The sequence below is a fragment of the Pseudochaenichthys georgianus genome, chromosome 14 (genome assembly GCF_902827115.2).
Source record: "Pseudochaenichthys georgianus chromosome 14, fPseGeo1.2, whole genome shotgun sequence".
NCBI lineage: Eukaryota > Metazoa > Chordata > Actinopteri > Perciformes > Channichthyidae > Pseudochaenichthys > Pseudochaenichthys georgianus.
In genome coordinates, this window is record NC_047516.1 from 8,818,110 (window position 1) to 8,843,773 (window position 25,664).

At 39.2% G+C, this 25,664-nt stretch overlaps 1 protein-coding gene across 1 annotated transcript in view; it reads left to right on the forward strand.

The window, feature by feature from the left end:
* Positions 1 to 16,155, forward strand: part of pdlim4 (PDZ and LIM domain 4) — a 52,127-nt gene extending 35,972 nt beyond the window's left edge. The window contains exons 6-7 of the mRNA XM_034098960.2: positions 12,382 to 12,520; positions 14,114 to 16,155. Coding sequence (XP_033954851.1) covers positions 12,382 to 12,520; positions 14,114 to 14,318 — 344 coding nt within the window. The 3' untranslated portion in view covers positions 14,319 to 16,155. The remainder of the gene's footprint in view (positions 1 to 12,381; positions 12,521 to 14,113) is intronic.
* The last annotated feature ends 9,509 nt before the right edge of the window (positions 16,156 to 25,664 follow it).

Below are 25,664 nucleotides of genomic sequence, written 5' to 3' on the forward strand. Positions count from 1 at the left end.
TCTGTCTTACTGGCATAGTTTTCCTTTTATAGAAAGACACTAGACAGGGAGATTAGGGGAAAGAGGGATAAGTGAGAGAGGCAGAAAAGGAGAGATGGAGGGAGCAGGAGAAAGATGAATCGCTTTAAATAGCTCACTTACGGTGAGCAGGGGGGGAAGTTTTAGTTTACTGCAAAAACAACTTCAGAAAGGACAATAAAGTGAGAAATATAGTTTTCCTGTCTGCCTTTTGACCGCTCAGCATTCCAGCTTTTGAGCAGGAGTCATGTGATGCTGACAGCAGCAGAGGAGGGCTAATCCTCCAAAGTAAAACAGTTTTTTCAAGTTCTGCGTTTACCCCCAAAGCATGGCAAACGTTGTGTATGTCGTATGTATAATCCGAGTGTTGGTATGTTAAAGCGGAAATAGCCTGGACCTCAAAGTGGCTCTTGACCTGTTAGCACGGATTGTCTATGATTAATGTTACTTTTTTAAACCTCAGAAACATGTCCGCTATGAGAAGTATTAATGCCTTAATATACATATTTTTTCATACTGTATACTCCTCTATGTTAACTCTTAACTCTTAGTTAAATTGGAGAACCCCCTTCTTTACATTCTCTGGTTTAACTGATGTGGATTTTGGATGCCAATACTGGTACAGATGTGTTTTGTTAGAGGACTTAATGATGGCTAATTCCTTTGTGTTTTCATGAAACAAAACAACAACACGCAGTCAATTTGTCCTCCTGAAAACATACTTGCATACAAAAAACCATATGAAATAGAATTCAAGCCGAATACACAGTGGCCTTTTCTCTCTTTAAAAACTGTGTATTATACATTGATATAACACTTTCAGAAAATTTACCAAATTGTTCAACTGATAATGTATAACCGATTGATACGTCTATTGGTTGACTGAAGCAGGGGCTGTGTTTCCCCTTAGACTAATATTCTCTCAGTGCCAGAATAAAAATGTCCCGCTCAGTTATCACTTCGCTTGGTCTGCGTTTGATGTGAGAGCCGACCGGATTATCTACAGCACAAGAAACAATGCTGCCTGCTCCTGAAGTGAGGCCTGGAGCAGAGCCAGAACATACTGTTTCCTTAATTTAGCACTTACCATTACACTCAAAGTAATGAGAGAGAAAGAGAGGTAAAGAAAGAGACCGACTCCAATGACAGACAGAGGGGGTTGGAGGGGGAGAGACACCACTGATGGATTAATTTAAAGGGAACTCTTTTTCGTGTGCTGTCGGTGGTCTTTCAGCTTTGGGAGACTGACAGGATGATTGACAGGTTAAGCCCTTGATGAAACAGTGAGACACCTCAGGTTTACATTTGGGATCTTTTTAAAAGCTGTCTGTCTGTCTCTTGATGTATGGCCGAGTCATTTAATCTGTGTGAGAGTGTTAAATAAAGTCTCTCTCTTGGTTATTATGAAGAAAAAAGTCAAATGTACAGTTGATCATGTCCAGCAAAAGTCAAATCATCCTGTTGTTGAATGCATACCTTGCCGTCAGGCTTTTAAATCACAGTAGTGGGTCCTCTTTTGAAGGTGAAAGCCCCTGTAGAGGCCATGTTGACTTTCAGGGGGCTTTTAAAGTTAAAGCAAACAAGAGTGTCAGTTTACCCAGAATTCCTCAGGCTCTGCCATGATTGGATTGCAATGTGGATGGAAAAGGTGCAGTGAAAGTTAAATACTAGATTTAAGTTGGATGATTGGAGCAAAAGAAAGTTGTACTTATTGTGCCATTATTAGGGTCTCTTTTTTCCATAATGTCATGGTATTACTTGGCTATAGGCTTACAGTACAAATAAGCCTTTACAGATATGATCTAATTTAAGTGGTTTCCAATTGAATGTGAATATTTGGGATTGCTCTGCTGCCGACAGGATTTTATAATTTCCATGAGAGTTGAATTTAAGGGGAGGACAGACAGGAGACGTGATGGGGGAATGTTCCTCTAACAACTGGAAAGAGAAATAAACAACGTTTCTGTGACTTCTCTTAAACGTCACTTGTTCCTTGAACTGCAAGCCTATTTGTTTAAAGGAACTCCTGAATAATATCACAGTTTCTACTCTTCTTTCATTTGGTATTACCAGATGAGTGGCTTAACAGTTTGCCGTGGTTATTTTTCCAGCAGATGGCTTGTCACAACACTATGAAAGATGGTCTAAATACCCAGTTTTAGTAAACGCAAAATACTCAGGAGGGAAGCAGGCTGTGTCCTTTTTGTAGAATAAGACCTCTACTTACTAGGATATCCTTCAGCATCACTTCAATGCAGAGCAGGAAATGATATACTTCCAGTACACTCGTCCAATGATTGGATTATAACATGTACATCCAGTAATGTTTGCCACTTTTATCTTACTTTGCTTCATATGTATATTTAATCAGAATTGTCTGTATTTGTGACCAAAGATAAACATCACAACTGTCACGTCCCCCTTCAAACACTCGGAGTAATTCAATTCTGGATGTGAAGTTCCAAGGAAAAGTAGGGGGAGCATTCCAGGCAGATCGTTATTCCACAGGGATCAAGACAGATCTGAAAAGATACAAGATTTAAAGCCCGAGCAAGACTTCTGGTCCACTGGGGGTAAACATGTGATGCCAGTGGTGAGGGGCTTAACTCTTCACTGTCTGGTAGAGCAGATTGGTTCTTTAGAAAGCACTAGAGCCAGTGTCCAGTGTCTTTACTCATATATATATATATATATATATATATATATATATTATTGTATATGTATAGTATATATATTATGTATATATATAGGGAATATATATGTATATAGTATAATATATATATATATATAAGTATGTATTATGTATAGTCTATAAATATATATGTATGTATATAGTATATGTATATATAGTATATGTTATATATATATATATGTATATAGTTATATAATATATGTATAATGTATATATATATATAATATGTATATATATCTAAATGTGTAATATGTATATATATATATTCATATGGTGATATATATTAATTTAGAGATGGATAGATATAATAATATATGTATCTCATTTATAGTTATAGATATATAGATGTATAGAGATGTATCATATGTATAATATATATATGTAAGGATATTTATTTATATATATAGATGTATCTATATATATATATATTATATATTGTATATAGTATATATATGTATATATGTTATATATGTATATATATATATATATATATATTACACCTATATGTATATCATATATAGTATATATATTATATATATTATTGTATATATGATATATATGTATAATCATATATATGTATGTATTATATATATGTCATATATATATATATATGTGATATGTATGTATATATATGTATATATATATATATTTGTATCTATATGTATATATATGTGTAATATAAGGTATATATCTATTATATGTGCTATATAATATGTTTATATATATGTGTATATATATATATATGTGTATATATATATATATATGGTACTCTATATGCGTATATTATATATATGGTTATATATATATATATAATATAGTATTATATGTATATGAAGATTTATAATGTGTAGAGGATAATTGTATATATATATATAGATAATATATATATATATATGTGTATATATATATATTATATATATATATATTTATATATATATATTGTTATATTGTTGTATTTATATATATATATATAGATGTATATATATTTATATATGTATTATATTATATATGTATATATATGTGGTATATATAATTATCTATATATATCCCACATATAATACATATTATATATATATATAACATATATATAATATATATATAGTATGTGTGTGTATATATATATATATATATGTGTATTATATATATATATATATATATGTATGTGTGTGTATATATATATATATGTGTATATGTATGTGTGTGTATATATATATATATATATATATGTGTATATATATATGTATGTGTGTATATATATATATATGTGTATATGTATGTGTGTATATGTGTATATGTGTATATGTATATGTATATATATGTATATGTATATGTATATGTATATGTATATGTATATATATGTATATGTATATGTATATGTATATATATGTATATGTCCTATATATATGTATATGTAATAATGTATATGATTGGTAATGATATATATACATATATTCTATTTGTATATGTATATATATATGTATATATATGTATGTATATGTATATATATATATGTATTATGTATATGTATATATATGTATATGTATATATATATATATACACATATGTATATATATATATGTATATATACATATATATGTATATGTATATGCTCAAAATGCGCTTCCAGTGCCCAAAGTGAAGCCACTGTTTTTATTTGTTTGAACTAAAGCTGAAAACCTTGAAGTACTAGGAAGCAATAGGAAAGGGTCATTCTTAGGTTTGTTCATATACGCTTCAAATTGAATATCAAACGTATCATTAATTCATTTTCATTTCAACACTTTCTCTTCTGATTTTACTTGTTTTCTCACTTACTGCTTGTTTGACCCCAGGGTTTATAAGTGTGTCTCTCTGACACATTTGATCTGACATGTAGTCTTGATAAAAACCCTTTTTAAATCCCACGGTGACACACAACCCGAGTATATGTGCAGCGTAATCAAGAACAAATCCTGATGGTTTATTATTTTACTTTCTCAAAAAGTAAATACAATATCCCAACATAGCTGTCTGAAATGATATTATTAGAGCTGTCTTTTGACACTGTGACTCTCTTTGCATCACATTCCCTGAGGCTTCCCCCTCTGCATTTGACAGGTTTGAGTTAGGATGAGGGCTGTTTTACAGTATGTCTGGGTGATATTAGTCACAGCGTAGCAGACATATTGTGCCGTGAATGTTGCTTGGGGTGAGAAATGTGTTGTAATCGCCCAACGTGTCACTGTCTGTCAAATAAAAATATCTGTCTGCGTTTGGAACGTATGCACAGGCCCTACGTAGACTGGCTATTTAATAATGTAGGAGCAAGATTAAACGCTCATTCATTCTGCTTTCTGTATCTATGCCTGACTTTGGTGTGAAGATTTTTTTATTAGTCAACCTTTCCCTCTGTGAGAATGTCATGAGTGTGCTGCACATAAAAGGTTTTCCACTGGAGTGCATAATTAGGTAATAGAGACATTAATCTCAGGAATAACATACCCAGCTAATGTCAGCTCTTAAATGCACCATGGCGCAGTCAGAGGCTAACTGTTACTGGTGTAAGGTGTTATCTTTTACGAGATGTTCTGTTCACTAACTGTTCTTAGGTCAGCTCGAATCACCTTGTGTCGTTCACGGTTCTCCTGTGATTGTAGCATATCGGTGTGATGGTTTAAGATTGACTCTGTTACGGGTGAGCGAAGCAAGCAGGACCCAAATGCAGATAACACTGAAAATACCTTTATTTCAAGGATACACGGACAAACAGAACACTCCCCCGGTGAACACAGTCACAGACAAACGATGAACCAACAATGACAAACAGAAAAAACAGAACTTAAATACCCCCCCCCCCCCCCCGCCCTCAAGGGACAGATCCCAGACGTCCCAAAACAGTCCAATAAACGTAAAAAAAAACAAAACAAAAAACAACGTCCAGCAGGGTGGGTGGAGGAGGACCGGAGGAGGGACACAAAACTAGGTCCACCAGGGTGGGTGGAGGGGTCAGGAGGACGGGTTTGGGCTGACAGCCCAGGAGCACAGCGGAGGGCCCGGAAGGGGTCTCGGGTGGACGACCCGGGGGCAAGGCAGAGACCATGGAGGGGGTCTCGGGTGGACGACCCGGGGGCAAGGCAGAGTCCATGGAGGGGGTCTCGGGTGGACGGCCCGGGGGCAAGGCAGAGTCCATGGAGGGGCGAAGGCCACAGCGGGCGAACTCAGGGGGCCGAGCATGAGGGCGAAGGCAGCGGCTGGAAGAGTCAGGGGGCTGGGCCCGAGGGCAAGGGCCGCGGCCGAGAAAGTCAGGGGGCCGGGCTCGAGGGCGAAGACCACGGCACTCAGGGGGTCAGGCTCGAGGGCGAAGACCGTGGCACTCAGGGGGCCAGGCTCGAGGGCGAAGACCACGGCTCTCAGGGGGCCGGGCTCGAAGGCGGCGACGGGACAACTCCGGAGGACGGGCAGGAAGGCGCTGGCGGGACAGCTCCGGAGGCCGGGCAGGAAGGCGCTGGCGGGACAGCTCCGGAGGCCGGGCAGGACCCAGTGTCGGCCGGACAGGAACCAGAGCCGGTGGGACGGGCTTCGGCAGGATACCCCACGGAAGAGGACCAGGAGTTGGCAGGACCCCCGGCGAGACAGGTGACGGCGGGACCTCCAACGGAACAAGACATGGGATTGGCAGGACTCTCAGCGGGACCTCCACGGGAACAGGACATGGGGTTGGCAGGACCCCCGGCAGAAGAGTTGGCAGCGGGACCTCCAACGGCACAGGACATAGGGTTGGCAGGACCCCCAGCGGAAGAGTAGTCGGCGGGACCCCCAACGGGACAGGACATGGAGCTGGCAGGATCCACAGCGGAACCTCCAATGGCACACGACATGGGGTTGGCAGGACCCCCGGCAGAAGAATCGTCGGCGGGGCCTCCAACGGCACGGGACATAGGGTTGGCAGGACCCCCGGCAGAAGAGTAGTCGGCGGGACCTCCAACGGCACAGAACATAGGATTGGCAGGACCACCAGCGGAAGAGTAGTCGGCGGGCCTCCAACGGCACAGGACATGGGAGGGGACTCGAGAGGGAACTCGAGAGGAGACTTGAGGGGAGACTTGAGAGGGGACTTGAGAGGAAACTGGAGAGGGGACTCGAGAGGGAACTCGAGAGGTGGCTTGAGAGGGGGCTCGAGAGGGCACTCAAGAGGGAACTTGAGCGGGGACTCGAGAGGAAACTGGAGAGGGGACTAGAGAAGGGACTAGGGAAGTGACTAGAGAAGGGAATTGAGTAGGGACTAGAGAAGGGACTTGAGAAGGGACTTGAGTTGAGACTAGAGGAGGGACCATGGCTGCTGGGGCCGGAACCAGGGCCGGAACCATGGCTTCTGGGGCTGGGACCATGGCTGCTGGGGCCGGTACCGGAGCCGGAACCATGGCTGCTGGGGCTAGGACCGGAGCCGGAACCATGGCTGCCGGGGCTGGAATCCTGACCTTGCGTTTCCTTCCATGCTGCCTTGAAGCCTTGTGGAGGCTCAGAGGTCCTCCAAAAGCCAGACAAGACCCAGCGAAAGGGTCCTTGAAAGGAGCCTTGTTGGGAACTGTGGCCGGCAGGGGGCTAGCATGCCGGGGGCTAGCAGGCCGGGAAACAGGTTTGACCTCAAAGCTACCGAAAAAGTCCTCCACCCACTCGGGTAGTAACTCCTTTAACCAGGGCCTTGAGGTTACTTCTTGGCGTGCCGTTGAGATAATTGACTACCTCTCTCCACTACTGGAGGCATATCGACAGTCGTTTTTAAAGCACATTAAATTGTACGTCACCTCGTACAGGCTGTCTGCTGGGTCCATCTTTGGTTGGTTCGTTCTGTTACGGGTGAGTGAAGCAAGCAGGACCCAAATGCAGATAACACTAAAAATACCTTTATTTCAAGGATACACGGACAAACAGAACACTCCCAGGTGAACACAGTCACAGACAACCGACGAACCAACAATGACAGACAGAAAAAACAGAACTTGAATACACACAGGACTAATCAAGGAAACAAGAGACAGGTGAGGAGGGAGGAGAAAACAGGGGCACCAATCAAGAAAACAGGTAGGAAGGAACACACACTGGCCGTGTCTCAATTCAGGGGTTGCATACTTCGAAGGGTGCATTCGTAGACCGCCTACGTCACTACCGCCGAAAGAAGACTGTCCCACTTTTTAAAAAAGACGAGACTCCGCCGAATGCGGCCCACGAATGCAGCCTACTTTTCCCCAATTTGAAGGATACATCTGATGTACACTCCGCGGCCTACCATATCCCAGGGTGCAATGCGCACAGGGAAGAGGGAGTTTTTTTCAAATGAAATGGCTTCCGGTCTCCCCAGCAGAGTGGATTTAAAAGCAGCAGCGAGCGGAGGAATCACTAATAAATGTGAGTATTGGGGTTTAACTTACTTTAAATTAACTAACGTCACACACGTCAAACCCAAGGGGCATTAAAACGTACATTTTCGTTAAATAATACGGATACATAGGTGACGCTAACTAGCTAGCTGGACGTACTGCACTGTTGTTTACACTTATTTTTTTATTCAATTCAGAAGTTTTCTAAAGTCATACAGAGATCTTGGCTCTGTTATAGATAAGTTATACTTTATATTACTTACATAGACCAAAGTGAAAACATTTAGACCGATATAGCCTACAGTATGGTGGGATTTATAAAACGCTACCCTGACGTGTAGCTGCTGTTAGCTTTATTTATTTCTCTGACATGTTCCAATTTGTTACTGTTTATTAAACTTTGGGACAACATTACACCCTTTGTATTCAGCTCATGCTGCTTTGAGGTAGAGCAAAAGAAAAGCCTATTTTCAATATTTCCACCATATTTTATCATCTTTTATTTAGGTTAAAATGTATTTAATTTATCCTGATCCCATAATAATAATAATAATAATAAGACCATCACAAATAGACAGCAGCCTTTTGCTTGATGTTAGTTTGTGCCGTGCTGTCAAAGGGATTTACGTGTGACTGTCAATTCATCTCTTTAGTTTTTAAAAAACCAGAACAGTACATTTAAATGATCCTTTAGGGATTGTTTGTCTGAAATTCTGAGAGTTACATTTTGCAATAATACTTCTGCAACCCTGTGTCTAATATGATTAATTCACTTTTTTATTTTTCTCTTGTTTTTCTCTGTAATTAAGACAATTCTGGAGAAATGGATCTGCTGGAGAAGGACCCCTAATCTGAAAAGTGCACAGCGGATCATCAGGACAGAGCTGCCATCCACCTGGACACCCTGTGGTGCTGGAGAAAGCAAAACGGCGATCAGGAGCATCCTCCACCCATACCTCTGCTTACTGCCGTTCCTACATACTTGTGTCTTACTTTCAGAATTTGATTTTGTATGTGTCCTTTCTTTTAATAGATATCTAACGATTATAGCTTGAGTCTGTCTGATTACCCAAACAGCTGCTTCTATATACTTGCTGCACATATAATACAAATAAACAACTCCATAAACACACTTTTGCTGATATTTGTGTTACTGCTGGTGATGTTAAATAACATGATTGATTTCCTCTGTCTCAATGATGAAAGTTATAATAATAGAAGACATGAAGCTGCAGAGAGAGGATGGATATATTCTTACCTCTACTTTGTGATAAGATGAAAATACAATATTAAATTGTAATTGTTAAACACATTATTTATTTCATTTACTGAGGTTTTAACCATTATTTACAACATGTGTGCATAAGCAGTGGAATAATAGGTTATCTCTAGGTCATTAAACTGTCTTCAGTTTAATTTTATTAATACAAAAAAAGGTCATAGAAAATGTTTAATTGTGTATTTCAGCAGAGCGGGGGGTCACAGTGCTGCTGGACCTGGAGGTGCTGACCTGGGGTCAGTGGGACATCATCTGGGCAGGTTTAGGGGAAGAAGGATAATATAAACTGTTATAATCACAGCTATTAAGATTAGAACACTACTATTGTTGACAATCAATCCATACAACATGCTTTTCTTCATTTAAAAAAACATTGTTTTATTAGTACAGAAACATTAAGACTTATTTTAAATATCAGCTATATATAATTTACTTGTTAACTTACTAATGTTACATTACTGGGGGCTAAAGGAACAGCTTCATCGTATTTACCTGGCCATGGTCCTCTTTAATTTATCGCTGACGGTGATCTCCAAAAAAATGTAAAATGTAAAAGTAAAGTTTCTGGATCCTTTTCAGCTGAGTTAGAATTTGCTAGCAGGCTGCTGGAGCAGCGCAACCGAACAGCGCGTATCACGTGACGTAAATACGAAGCCCTCCGTAGGCTAGACCGTCTCATTTCGTAGGCCACTCGGTCCAGCCTACGTGGGCTGGGTCCTCCGTGGACCGCACAGGCTGCATACCCCGAAGGATACAACCCCTGAATTGAGACACGGCCACATACAGGAAACCAAAGACAGATCTAAACAAGACAAAACACAACACAGACAGATCGTGACAGACTCTGTAACATGGGATGTTTTTTCCTGCTGGTTGTCTAGTTAGGTTGACTGATGAATTCCTACTAGGAAATGCTACTCCAGAGTCTTGAATTTAGCACACAGGACAGTGCGAGAATACACCGAGGTCAAAGAGCGGGGAAGGCGGACGCGAGAAAGACAACAATTATATTCAGTAACTGTAACAGCTGAAAAAAAGAGAACACCTTCTTATGAGTTAACACCAAGCTGCAACCTCCGGGACTGAAAGGTGCTGTCAATGCAGGCGGGTCCACTTAAAAAATATTCCAATTGATTAATTTGTTATCTCAGTAAACCTTTTCCTAACAGATGTATGGTCTCATTCGCTAGTTTTAAGTCTTCCCAAATACAACACAATGTTTATTCAGTAAGTTATGGTCTTATTTAGAGTAAAATAGATGATAAAGCAGGATATACTTCAGCTGTTATTGACAGCTCGCTACCATGCTGTCCAGTATTTATATATTGTAGTTTTAACCTGCTGTATGTTTTTCCATTGAAGAATTTCTTGCCAGTCAAAACACCAAATGCAAGGCTTCAAAATGGTTATCCACAAACCAATGGATGACCTCAGGATGACTAACTTAACTTCTTATACACAGTCTATGATTGAAACAGACTCACAGACTTATATTTGATAAGTATAGCATTTTCACATAATTGAATCATATACATTTTGACACCACCATGAAGATTAATTGGATATTACATTGCGTGCCAAAGGTTGTATTTGATGGAATCTGAAAGTGAAAGCATGAAACATGTAGACTCACACAATGGAGAGGCTAAGGAAGAGGACAAGTGGTGACATCCTGTTTGGGAAAGCAAGCAACAAAGTTAATGAGATATGTGATCCCGACTGACAGAAACACTAAGGCTAACGGCTAGAAAAAGAATAAGTAAACAGCTAAGAGCAAGAGAGGTTAAAAGCTGGATGAAAATGGAAGAAGACAGACATGAGTTCAACACTTAATGGAACTTTGAATGGGCCTTTGTACTGTATAAAAACTAGTTAATTTAAAATAATATGTAAAGAGATTGTAACAGTTACCGCGCAAACAACCTCAATCGCTGCGGTCGGGTTATTCATCTGTTTAAAAAGGTCTGGGATATATGGACACTTCTTAAAGTCAAATAGGCCTGATTAATTGCTACAGAGTAACACATTATAAATACAGTTCCAACCGTTTTAATCGATGTTACGTCTCAAATAAAGTATTTATGTATTAAGCAACCCTATAATAACTGACTTTTTTTTTTTTTTTTTTTATTTATTCTACTAAAATCATACAAAAACAAAAACGTATAATTCATACACACAAATGAACAAAATTAGTAGAAGCGGGAGGGCTGAAGCATAGCTTATGGGGAGTAGCCCTCCCGTGCAACATCATTAGCATCAATATAGTAATGGCACATATTTCGTCAAAAACGTATAGAAATTAAGGGGTACAAAAAAATAAAGAAAACTAACGAAAACTGGAAAAAAAATAAAATAAATAAAATAACAGTTAGGGCAAGAAAAAAGTAAATGCATATAAGCAACACTGGGAATATCAAATACTTGTTAGCTGGAGTAATCTGCAAATATAATTGTTTTTACTTTAGTTTTGAATTTTTGATGACTAGTAATACTTGAAAGGTCTGAGTGAAGTCCATTCCACGTTCTAACTCCGATTATGGATAAGCTGTGTGATTTGATGGTTGTTCTACAGGGCTTGCTATACAACCAGTTAGGATGCCTGGTTGGGTATTTCCTAACTGTGGTTTGGAACTGCTTTTGAATGTTAGTAGGCATTTTGTTATGGTAAATGTTGTGCATAATCAGTACTGTTTTAAGTTTTACTATATCAACAAATTTGAATAGATTGACTTGCTGTACACCATCTCTTGCTTGTTGTTGCCAGATGGTCACTAAGGTGATCTTCATATCATAATTAGCCTACTACAGACCTGACAACAACCATGCTTTTGTCTTACTACCTGAAATTCCTCCAGGTTACAAACACAAAGACATGCTTTGATGACTCTATAAGGCTTTTCCCCTTGAATTACACAGGGTTACCAAAGGCCCTCATAGGAAATGTGATGTCAGCACCTGACACCCTCATAAATGTACATTTGTAGCAACCGTGTCCAAAGTTCCTGTGTTTATTCTCTGCTTGTTTTTTCTAGGTGTTTCCCCAACAGACAGAATGAGAAACCTAAAGTCACCTATCATGTCTCCAATCCCCAAACTGGGAAGCCCCATCCCGAGCCCCATGTCCGGTCTTCAGAAGCTGCCCCAGTGCACACGCTGCTGTAACGGCATTGTGTAAGTATATAGCATAGAACATTCCATACAATTAGCATGTAGTTGTGAGTTATTGGTGATATAAGCACTTTAAAAAACATTTGGAAGACCACTCAAGGCATACAAAATGTTTATTTTATAATTGTTCCACTTTTGCTTTTCATTTCAACACTTATAGTGACATATACAGACATATAGTATTAGTTTTAAATGTTTAATTGTAAGGTGGTGTGTATCACAGCATAACATGTTATGGTTTAAAAATGTTGGGTACAGTGGTTTATAATTAGCTAGTGAGACTAGTGAAGATACCTTTAATAAATACATTCAAATATGGATGATTTATTATCAGATTCGCTCTTTTAATCACTATCTGATAATTATATGTCTGTGTGTGGTTGTATCACTCTTCCTTTCATCACAAAGTTGAACAACTCGAAGTGAGTAAAGTTTCCTCCGTGACTCTTAAACAAAAAAGTAAACTTGCACAGGTCGACTTGCAGCAACAGGCCTTTCACAAGAAAACCTATTCCCATTTGTAATGTTAATGATTAAGCCAAGCCATCCTCCACACCCTTTCCCACACACAAACACGTATACACAAGCTTACACTAAACATTGAACACAAGCACACACGCTTTTCTGCCAAAGTAACCACATGCACCGGTAATCCCCCTTCTATTAAGCAGCTGCAGGTAAGCACTGATGTCATCGGCTTACTTTACGTGTTAACAAGAGGGCATTGTAGGAGCTTGCAGGGCACAAAAAGGCTGTTATGACCTAGGAGCATTTTACAGCTTTTTAAAAAGGTGTAGAGCACTGTGTCAAGAGTTTGTCCTTCAAGTCTTGCGGTTAAATGGGGAAAGCAGTTAAAAAAAGAAGTTGGCTTGTGAATGAATGGTTGCTGGCCCTCGTCCAGAAAGGAAAATCTTATTGGGAACTGTGAATGAACAACGCCCTTAATGACTGCCATCACTGTGTGACTGACTGAAGCATTGAACTACCAAATGCACCAGTGTTGATCAGCAGAGAATAAACAACTCTCTATTCAGTTCCCAGGTGTGCGTTGGTGTTATTTCCCTGAAATATGACATCAATAATATTCAAATACTTGCGTGGGCATAGTTGTTAAATGGTATGATAACTGCTGATAAGCATAGATAATGGAAACTGAAAAGAACAACTGTGAGTCATTCATAAGCAATTTATCATCACTTACTTCCTTTTAAAGTGTTCCGCTGAATGTTTTGCCTCTCTCATCTCTTAAACAAGTCCAGCTTTATTTACTCTTTTGTCAATAGCATCTGAGAAACAATCTATGGGAAATTAGAATTAAAAAAAGTGTCATACAGCTCATACTTAGTTCTTACAAAATAGTTAAATGTCAGGTCTTTAAATCATGATTAACCATGATCAAGCAAAAACATTTAAGGCTTGGTAAGCACAGTCTAAGATCAGAGGATAAAGTTGGAAAAAATAGGGAATTACCTACACTAGCACCAAGTCTGTTTCATGTATCTCTCTTTGTCTTTATGAGTCGTTTTTAATGTGCATCTCCATCATTTCAGAAGGTGTTAAAGTCTTATCTGTATCTCCTTTTATCTATTCTTCCAGTGGCACCATTGTGAAGGCCAGGGACAAGCTGTACCACCCTGAGTGCTTCACGTGCGATGACTGCGGCGTCAACCTCAAGCAGAGAGGCTACTTCTTCATCGAGGAGAGTCTGTACTGTGAGACCCACGCCATGGCGCGCGTCCAGCCCCCAGAGGGCTACGACGTGGTTGCTGTGTACCCCAACTCCAAGGTGGAGCTAGTCTGAGTCAGAGATGGAGCCGGCTATACTGTAATATAACTGGGGAGGTAAAATCTGGCAGAATGGGGGCTACTGAGTATTTTATCCTAAATGTATCAGGCTCTGTCAAGCAGGAATGCCGATCTTGCATAAGTGTTGCCTTTGGGAGATTCCAATGAACTGCGTGTGATCCAAGATAAGCATTTCTACACTGACAGTCTTGATAAATGCTATGTATATTAAGAATATTGTAATTTGTTGACAGAATAAGGCTTGGATCTTATGAGTATCCCAAAACTCAAGCTGACATTGTATGTATTTTGCATTTAGGTATAATACATATAACACAATTTACCCTGCAGAATGTCAGTTTGTGTTTTGCCAAGTAATTTAAGGTATAATGATTTTTTTAAAGATTTGGTTAAGGGGTTTAAAGGTTTCAGTGCATTTTTAACCATGTTACAATTACACCTTATACTCCTGTTATGATACATGGACGTTTGCATTTAGTCATTTACATCTATGCAGTTTATATATCAGACTTTCTATGTTACAAGAAAAGAGGAACATCTCTTTATTATGCTCAGTTTCTGCTTAATTTTCAGTTATTTGAAACAATAAATAATAATTCATTATACGCAGATTTCTACCTAGTTATGAGTGTCTGGAGTGTGCTTTGAAGCAGCTATCCAAGCAGCCCCCCCTCTGAAATGTAAATAAACCCTGCTGGAGACATCCTCTGATTTCTTTTAGGAACTAAAGAACTTGTTGAAAATCAGATCCCAGATGTGATTACAACCACTTCAGTTTAAAAACAACTCAATTGCAAGAAATTAAACTTTAATGATTAAGTAGCCTAATGCAGTGCGTGCATGCATTAATGACTTTTTGAAAGCATGTGACACACATTTAAAGACGATTGTAAGTTAAGCGCTCTCAGGCACCTAACTGAGAGAGGAATGTCAACTTTCATGTATGTTCACACTCCAGAATTCCTTTACATAAAAACAAGAGCATAGAGTTTATGGCATGCGTATATTCAAAACACTTCATTTTTTCAACAATATGCTCTCCATCTCTCATGACAATTTGAAAATGATCATGTGTACTTGAGACGGGAGACATATATTTTAAACTGCCCACAGCCTACAACATGTGGGAGTGATTCCCTTTTTGATTTTTTTGGATCTGAAACATAGATGCATTACTATTCTCTTTTTTTCTGATTGGACAGAAATTGGAAGTATGCATACTTGTATTCCCTTCCTACTATGAACTCAAATATCTCGATGAAAAACATATATTTCTTTTACATTTCCTCTGAGAGAGGGGGAACAGAAAGGGAGGGAGGTGAGAAAGAGAGATGAGAGGATGTTTTTATGGAAAGAAGCGTGCCTTTTTGACTCCAATGTGGGGCCATTTGTCTTGGCTAATTGTGAATAGTGAAGTAAAATGGGTGGAGGAGAGTGATCGTATTCCTAATTTTAAAAATATTTCTAACAAAACTACTTTTTTATTTGAAATGAGACAATTAACTTTGCAGTGCTGATGTCCATTGTTTTTTAGATATCAACAGTGATGTGTAGCTGCTGGTATGCCATCTATACTAGTTATCTTGTAAATTATGTGAAAATTATATTGCTACCACATTGTTTCGTTGGTTTTGTACATATTTCTTTTATCATGATGCTTTAACATACTGTTTGTAACATGTCACTTGCGTGCCTTTGCATACCCAGGGTCTTTTAAATGATTGACACAAATCTACTTTTTCTGTTTAACTTATTGTTTTACCAACACATTTGTTATTTCCTATATGCTTTTTTTTTTCTAGAATCAAAATAAAATGAGTGCATTACCATGATATTATTTTTCGCATTCTTTCTTGGGATTAATTTAAAACAGAAACCAGAAATGTATTGAGAGCTGTACTGGGAAAACACAAGGTATTCAGTTCTTGTATTGGCACTTTTCCATAACATTTCATATTAAGACCTCCAGGCTGCAATATGTGTGTCTTGCAACCTAAATACTACGGCCTTAATATGAAGTTAAACCTACATCGTTAAAGGTTAAATTAAGCCCTCATTTATTCCTGTATTTATTCTAGTCTTTCTTCCGAACCTTAACTCATTTATAAAGGAGTCGGTTAAATGTGATTCTATTACATGCCATATCAGAAAAACCAATTTAAGCTTATATGGTTTAAAAGGGCACTTTAACGAAGAAGTAGGCTTAATGCCTGTCTGGGAAATGAGCCAGTGGTGTTCAAGTATTTTCATACTTTGTAGTAATTGTACTAATGTGTTGGATTTCATCAAGTATGTGGCTTCTCATGTTGCTGTATGTGGACCAGCATGTCAAATCTGTGATTCATGCAGTTGCGGGACATGGCACAGATTCAAGGGACCTCTTGTAATCCAAAACCCAGAGGCGAGAGGCCACCTCATACCCCATTAAATGACTTTGCACCTTCAGTATCATCAACTCATTCAACAACCATACTGAATGTCTGCAGATTTCAAGCAAGCGATGAGAGAAATTGTGGTGAAAAAAATGGACTAGACTTCAAGAAACAAAAGCGAAGGAGAGGTAAACAAAGAGCCGACAGCTTCTCCTCTGAAGTGGTTTCTGTAATCACAATGACTCACATTTGCTAATGTGTCCCATGTGCATTGCAGTACCAAATGTACCAATGTACATGTGACACTGAATGTTTACATATATTTTTGCTCCAATCCGCTTTGTGCCTCCAGTAATCGTAATTTGACTTCCAATTTATTTTCCATTTATAAAGCGCTAGTCACTCAACACATATACCCGTTCACACAAACATTAATACATTAATGTCAGGGCTGTTATACAAGGTGCCAAACTGCACATCCGGATTTCATTTAAAGCTCATTCACACACACTCACACACCGAGTGCAATGCCTTGGGGAACAATTTGGGGTTCAGTATTTTACCCAAGCACACTTGACTTACTGAATATCTAGATAAAAAGTGCAGCGTCTCTTATAGGAAACTGTTCTCTGTATAACTCCTTTTGTTTGTAAAGTAAATAGGAATAGCCTCAATATCTGCTGTGAAGGAACTTCAGAACTTCTACAATCCTTCACAGTGTTATCAAAACAGAGGCAATGAGAGATACAGAGAGAGAGAAACCAATGCTTTGCTGCATGGAAAGAATTCTGCTCCTCTCTCATCTATAAACATATAGTCCTCTTAAAGGATAAACACTTCAAGTTGCTTAGAAACAGAGTTTCCTTTGATCTCCATTCGGCAGCCAGTTGCACTACTGTCCAGCACATTTTTCTTCAACGTACTTCCAAAACCTGCACCCAAGTTACCGGGGTCAAATTCCTCACATCGGCCTGTAAAATTAAATGAATAGGTTAACTGTATCGCATGGTCTTTCTGTGATTTATCTCGACATACGCAGAAACATTTACAGTTTTGATCCTGTTTGTATGTATGTGTAAGTTTGTCATTCTTCTCTTTCTTGTCTTTTCCCTGCACACGCTCTGATCTACTTTCTTTCAATAACCAACGATTTATACCTCACTGATGCTCACAGCCCGATTATCCTGTTTAAAAATCAAAAGCTGTACTAACCTCCTTAGTGTTAAATGACAAAACCTGATCTCTCTATTGTCACTGTTGTATATGTGCACCTCTTATCTTTATGGAGCATGCTGTTCATTCCTGATCTGTGGACCCATACGGTACCAACCTGTTGTCCGTGACAGTGGTGATTTGTAGAGTTTGACTGGACGAGTGCCGGCTATAAACTGTGATATATACCGTGAGACTTGACATACAGCAGAGCAGCATTATAGCCATTCCTGCTCAATTTTAAAGTGAATTTCAGACATAACTTCGAAACCCATGGTATGAGGTTCCTTAAGAGTTTAATACGGAGCATGGATGGGTAAAGAGTCTGGAGATAACCTTCTGTTTTAGTTTATATTGACACTGGCAATTTATAGTGCATTAAAGCAATGTTGTTTGGATGTGTGTTATGTAGTGCGTTACAATTGTGGGTTTGTTTATCTGTTATTATTTTTCAATTTCCACATCCTTTAGGTAAAAAATGTCTATTTTAGGTCCCTTGAAATGTAACATACTTTTACAGATAGAGCCACAAGACCAGCTGACTTATTAGAACTTGTCTACATATTGTATATCCAAATATTTCAAGGTCCTAGGCAGATTGCAAGAGCGATTTTATTGGAAAATCTTTCATTTGACGGAGCTTTTATGGACTTAAGTCTGACAGGGTTTGGTTTTGTCTTTATGTATGGATGTACATCTGTGTGTATTCTCGTATTTCTTTTATGAGAACAAAGTCTACACACAGGGATGAAAAGGTGCCCAGTCTGAGTATATAGTATCCTCATGGTTTGTTTGTAAGGATCTGTGTGTATATCCATGGTAGCCCCTTGATCCTCCTTATGTTTAGTTTGGCCTTGTGAAGGGATTAAACTTTGATTGTGCTTTGCTTTGATTCTCATTAAAAAGGGATTTAGATAGAGACAGTCACTGATCTTGAGACACCCACAGGATGACCTCAGTTGGACAGCATTTAGAGCAGTAATACATTCTCAATGGTGGTCCTAGTGAAAAGGAAACGGTTCTGATGCTGCCGCAATGAGAGGTTCTCTCTGAGGTTATATAAAAGTGTGCAAAATCTGTCTCATGTGAGGCAAATATAGCTCTCCCAAAATAGATAATGTGAAAACAGCAAGTGGGTCCAATGAGGCGTTTGATGACAGAATATGTCTGCCTATGCAAAAAGTTGTCCAGCTGTGAATTCATTTTGGTTTTTAACCCAGCCTTTTTTTGCCTCTGATCAGATTTAGCCTAATCTGATCCAACCTAAACTGTTGTTTTTTTCCACAGAGGAGGTTGTATTTTCCTTCCCAATTGTTTGCAAGATTACACAACCTGTTAAACCCGAGAGACCCCGGTACCGGGGCCCTCCCGCAACATCTTGCAGGAAACAGTGTCTGAGGGCATGTTCATTTAATAAACTATGAATGTTTTATATCCATGTAACGGAAAGAAACTCATCTAACTGATCATTTTTATTTTTTTTCCAAAACAAACCCACAATGCTAACGCTGAGCCTCTGAATTAGCAACGAGCGAAAAATGCTAACAGATTTACTGCACCGAAACTCACTCATAAAACCTTATTATTTATCCATTCTGCACATCCAACCCATCGATCTGATCGTGAGATGACACAGAATCGATGGGTATAGACATTATCACTCAATGATACGAAGTTGCGACTTTATAAACAAAAACAGACATCAAAACATGTGGCGCTAGGTAGCTAAAAACGCCAACATGGCTTACCTGTGTCGTAGTCTGGTCAAAAGTGGTCTTCAATGGCATTAAAATGATAAAAACGCTGCTGAAGTTAAGCCATAGGTTAATACAATGTGTCTGTGTCCCTTTGAAATGATTTCTGATAATCCATAAGCAATAAACCTGCTTTTCCGTTTCCAGATGTCAGAGCTAGAGATAGGTTCGCTCTGATGCAAAACTGCATGCACAAAGCCCCCACCTTTTTGTTTGACCATTTGTGTGTGTGGGGAAATCCCCCTTCGATTCTATTGGCTCTAATGGTCAGAAAGAGATGTCAATCAGCAAAATCGACAAAGGGGGGCCAGAGATATGGAAAATCCACCCAAATAACCCCAGAAGTGGGTTTTCTTTGCTAAATCTCTCTAAAAAAAGGTCAGATTTCACTTGTGTTGCATCAATCTTGATACAGGGTACTTATTATATGATGTACTTTGGATTCCTAAAGCTTTTAGTCTACTAACCCATCATCCAAGGGTAGTTTTCACTATAAGTAAAAAAAATGTTGGACGGACACTATAATTTACAGTTTTTTACTATGTTCAATCTGAATTTTCTTTAAAATAAAAAACATCTATATTGATTCTGACTTTTCTACATCCAACTCACAGGTTTATCATTACTTTGAGAAAAAAGATTATTAATGTAACCCTTTTAGAAGGGAAGATATGGTCATTTGTTCTGGGAATGTCATTTTCGAGCCTGAAACCTGAAAAACAGGGCTAAACAGAAGGGGACCTATCATGCAAAATGCACTTTTGTACGTCTTTTATACATGAATATGTGTCCCTGGTGTGTCAGAGAACTCGCCAATGGCGCATTTCCACTGCAGCGGGTAGCCCCGTTTAAGCGTCCTTAACCGTCCTCAAGAGGCCAGGCCAGTTTTTGGTGGCATTTCCATATAGCCTAGTACCGACTAGCGGGTACTTTTTCCCTCTTACTCCAATAGTATGAAGCTGCAGCGTCGGAGACAGCAGTTACAGAACTAATTAAATTCTCGTTTAATTATTATTCAAAAGAAAACAACACTGTTAAACACTGTTCCTTCTACAGCAGGCCTATTCAAATGGCGGCCCGCGGGCCAGATGCGGCCCAGAACCAACTCCCGAGTGGCCCAGCCTCCCGTAGCCAAATTCCTACACTAGTACAGACCATGAATGCAACACTCCGCGTTGCATAGAAACCACTAAACCACAACGCAGCACGTTTTTTGAAAGTGTATCTAGTGGTGCTATTAACGGTGGTCATATGATAGCAACTCTAAAACATGTCTCTCGGAACTCTGAAGCGTAAACAGAGACAAATCGATCATTGATCTTGTGGAGCAGATGCGCGAGTCATTGCCCAAGTCAAGCTGGACCTTTTCGCGACCGACTTGAGTACGGGTTGGATGCTGCATTTTCCGACGCTCCACAAACACATCACATCCCCGGCACAAATCACGGATGTGATGACAGATTTCATTGCGAGGTTATAAGAGAACTTTGCCGGTTGATTGGATGGACTTGCTCTGCCCACAGAGGTGATGGGCTTTGTCAGAGACCCCTTCACTGTTGCAATGGAGGGGGACGTATCAACCAGAGCAAAGGAAGTGGTCCCATGCATTCATCCGTAACCATGGCACAAGAGCAGCGCACTAACGGGCCAGCAAAGTTTTGGAGTGATGTCAAAAAACAGCAGTTCCCTAACATTCAGAAAGTAGCGATCTGTGTGCTCAGTATGTTTGGATCAACATACAAATGTGAATCAAGCTTTTCACACATGAACTCAATAAAAAGTAGCACTCGCTGCTCCCTGACTGACAGCACTCTTCACCACTGTTTTAGGATTGCATTGACATCCTATGAGCCAAAAATCACTGCTCTTGTTAAAAAAAAAAAAGTCAGCGATGACAAATCACAAATGAGGTGATAGTAAGCACCTAGTTTACTATAGTAGACGTGTAGTGTAGTATTCATTCATGTTATTTACCCTTGTCCCTTGTTATGGGTTTGTGCAGGGTTTGACAGTTATTTTTGTATTCATTTAAATGAACTGGCCATCGGGAATACCGGGAGTTTCCCCGGTGGGCCGGTGCTGTGTGTGGGCCTGAGGGCCAACAAAAAAAAAAGTTTCTAAAAAAAAATATATATATATTTTTTTTGCCTAAATCCTACCGGCCCACATTTGTAAGTGTTCCGGCCCAGCCCAGCCCAGTGGGGTGTGGCCAGGGTTGGGTTGTAACGGAATACATGTAACGGCGTTACGTAATCAGAATACAAAAATCAAGTAACTGTATTCAGCTCGTGTTACATTTGAAAAACGAGTAATCTGATTACAGTTACTTTCGTAAACCTGAAGTGAATACATTTTGGATTACTTATTGGAATTATTGGTGGAAAGATTTCCTCACAACATGTAATATTCATTACTAAAAGGTACAGCCTTGTCTGGTTTCTTGCTCAAGGGCACCACGGCAGGGCAGGAGGTGAACTGGGACCTCTCCAAGTAGAAGTCCACACTCCAAATAGGTCTGGTCGGGGACTTGAACCGGCGACCCTACGGGTCCAAGCCCACAGTCCAAGCCCCTACTGACTGCCATAGATTTAGTCCCTAATTTTGCTCTCAAAATGGACCAGATTGATGCATTTAACTTCGACATTTAAAAAAAAATCTTCCCGGGGGACCTTGCCCCCGGACCCCCCTAGAGGAGGTGAGGTCCATCACCTGCCCACACCCCCTGTTAAATTGTCTAACCCACATTGAGGATGCTTCGTACTTCGCCCATGTTTTATTCCATGTGTCAAGTCAGGCAAATTGGGTCAAAATGTTATTGCATCAATGATCTGTTAACATTAAAATCACTAAATATATGCCGTAACTATTTTTGGTCTAGGCAACTCAAGGGCTCAGGTAATGTGATTACTATATGAATAATTGTCCAAAATAACATTAAAGGCATAGGGTTTTTTGTTAAGTAACATACTTTCGTTGCCGGCCGGCCGATACATGCCGCGCATTAAGTGGGCCTGTCTGTCAATTAAAAAAGAAAAACGGAATATTTGACTTCTAAAGCAAACAAATCTCATGCTACAACTGTGCACTTTTTTTCAGACTCTGTTAAATGAATGCTAATTTGTTGTGTTTTTATGCACTATTTGATGTACCTTTGTTAGATGAACAATGAATACAAATTGCATGTTTTTCATCGCAGTAATATGTGTTGGTTTAAAATGTGTTTTTACAGGCCGCTGAATGTCTGGCCCAGCTGAATTTTGTAGTTATCAAATCTGGCCCAACTGAATGTGTAATTGAATAGCCCTGTTCTACAGTATCATAATTCTCGTTTCATTATTATTCAAAATAAAACAACACTGTTAAACACTGTTCCTTCTACAGTATCATAATTCTCGTTTCATTATTATTATTAATAAATCAAAGGTGTCTTCGAAGAGGTGCTAGATTACTGAAAAACAACTGTTAGTGTGTTCATGCACCAGCCTGCAAAAGATAAACAAGCAGTTTGACCGAGAGGCATTTCAGTTCAGAATACATTTTTATTTATTTTTATTGCGGGGTCTGCTGTTTCTTCACTGGGGGTGAGGCGGGGTCTGTTGTTCCCTCTCGAGGGAGATAACCTGTCGTGGCACTCTGAATATTGGCTCAAGGCAAGGCAAGGCATATAGCACTTTTCAACGCAAGGCAATTCAAAGTGCTTTACAAAAAAAAATGTAAGACATTTAGCATTAAAAAAGAAAAGCTAATAAAATAAACATTAAGGAAAAATACATGGATAAAAGTTACAGTGCAGTCTAAAATATGAATAGTTCAATTAAACATTACAAGAAAAAGTACATGGATAAAAGTTACAGTGCAGTTTAAGATATGAATAGTTCAATTAAAAGCAGTGACAAAAAGAAAAGTCTTCAGCCTGGATTTAAAAGTAGTAAGAGTTGCAGCGGACCTGCAGGTTTCTGGGAGTTTGTTCCAGATATTTGGAGCATAATCACTGAACGCTGCTTTACCATGTTTAGTAAACCAGCAGCAATATTTTGAAATATATTCTTTGACACACAGGAAGCCAGTGTAAAGACTTCAGAACAGGAGTGATGTGATCCACTTTCTTAGTGTTAGTGAGGACTCAAGCAGCGGCGTTCTGAATCAGCTGCAGCTTCCTAATAGATGTTTTAGTGAGACCTGTGAAGACACCATTGCAGTAGTCCAGTCTACTGAAGATAAAGGCATGGACAAGTTTTTCCAAATCCTGCTGTGACATTAGTATTTTAATCCTAGATATATTCTTTAGGTGATAGTAGGCTGATTTAGTAACTGTTTTAATGTGACTGTTGAAACTCAGGTCAGAGTCCATGACTGCACCTAGATTTCTGGCTTTATCTGTTGGTTTGAACATTGCAGACTGAAGCTCAGCGCTAACTTTTAAACGTTCTGCCTTGGCTCCAAAAACCATTACCTCAGTTTTATCTTTGTTTAATTGGAGAAAGTTCTGACACATCCAGTCATTGATTTGTTCAATGCACTTACTCAGTGTTTGAATTGGAGCATAGTCTCCTGGTGAAATTGTTACGTAAATTTGTGTGTCATCTGCATAGCTATGGTAACTTATTTTGTTGTTCTTCATTATCTGAGCCAGTGGTAGCATGTAGATGTTAAAGAGAAGAGGCCCCAAGATGGAGCCTTGAGGAACCCCACATGTCATATTTGTCAACTCAGATGTGTATTTACCTATAGAAACAAAGTTGTTTCTATCCTTTAAGTAGAATTTAAACCAATTTAGAACTGTTTCCGAAAGTCCCACCCAGTTTTCCAGTCGGTCTAGTAATATGCTGTGGTCAACAGTGTCAAACGCAGCACTGAGATCTAATAATACTAACACTGAAGTTCTGCCACTGTCTGTGTTTAAGTGGATGTCGTTAAAGACCCTTAGAAGAGCAGTCTCAGTGCTGTGGTTTGGACGAAAGCCTGACTGGAACACATCGAAAAAACTATTTAAATGCAAGAAATTACTCAACTGTTGAAAAACAACTTTTTCAATAATTTTACCTAGAAATGGCAGGTTTGATATGGGCCTGTAATTGTTCATTACTGAAACATCTAGATTCTTTTTTTTTTAAGAGCGGTTTAATGACTGCAGTTTTCAGGGCCTGTGGAAAAATACCTGAGTGAAGAGATTTGTTTACTATATGAAGTAGTTCTGAGGCCATGCAGGGCAAAACATCTTTGAAAAATCCTGTTGGAATAATATCAAGGCAGCAGGAGGAGGATTTCAGAAGTTGTATAATGTCCTCTAGGTTTTTATCATTAATCTGATGTTGTCTGAATTTATGTTAAGTGGACACAGAGACAACACATTTGCTGTTCCTGATGCAGAGGCACTGACTGCTTGTCTGATTTTCTGAATTTTGTCAGTGAAAAAGGAGGCAAAATCATTGCACGCCCTGGTGGTTAGAAATTCAGAGGCTACTGACACTGGGGGGTTAGTTAGTCTGTCGACGGTAGCAAACAAGGCACGTGCGTTGTTTTTGTTTTTGGTAATGATGTCAGAGAAGAATGATTGTCGTGCGTTTTTCAATTCCAAATTATAAAGGCCAAGTCTCTCTTTATAAATGTCAAAGTGAACCTGGAGATTTGTTTTTCGCCACCTGCGTTCAGCTTTTCGACATTCTCTTTTTTCTGTTTTAACGGTCATGGCCTTTCTCCATGGAGATTTTTTCTTCCCAGTCACTTCCTTTACCTTAATTGGAGCAATGGCATCTATAACATTTTACATTTTTTAATTAAAATGATCTACTAGCTCATTTACTGAGGTGTTAGCAGGGGCAAGTGTGGAAGAAAAATTCTGAGTAAACATTTCCCTAGTATTTTCAGTTAAATATCGCTTTGTGGTTACCTCTTTTTGAACACTTGTGTGAACAGAAATAGAGCTCTCAAAGAGAACACAGGAATGGTCAGAGAGTGCAACATCAGTCACCACAACCTTAGAGATATTCAGACCCTTTGAGA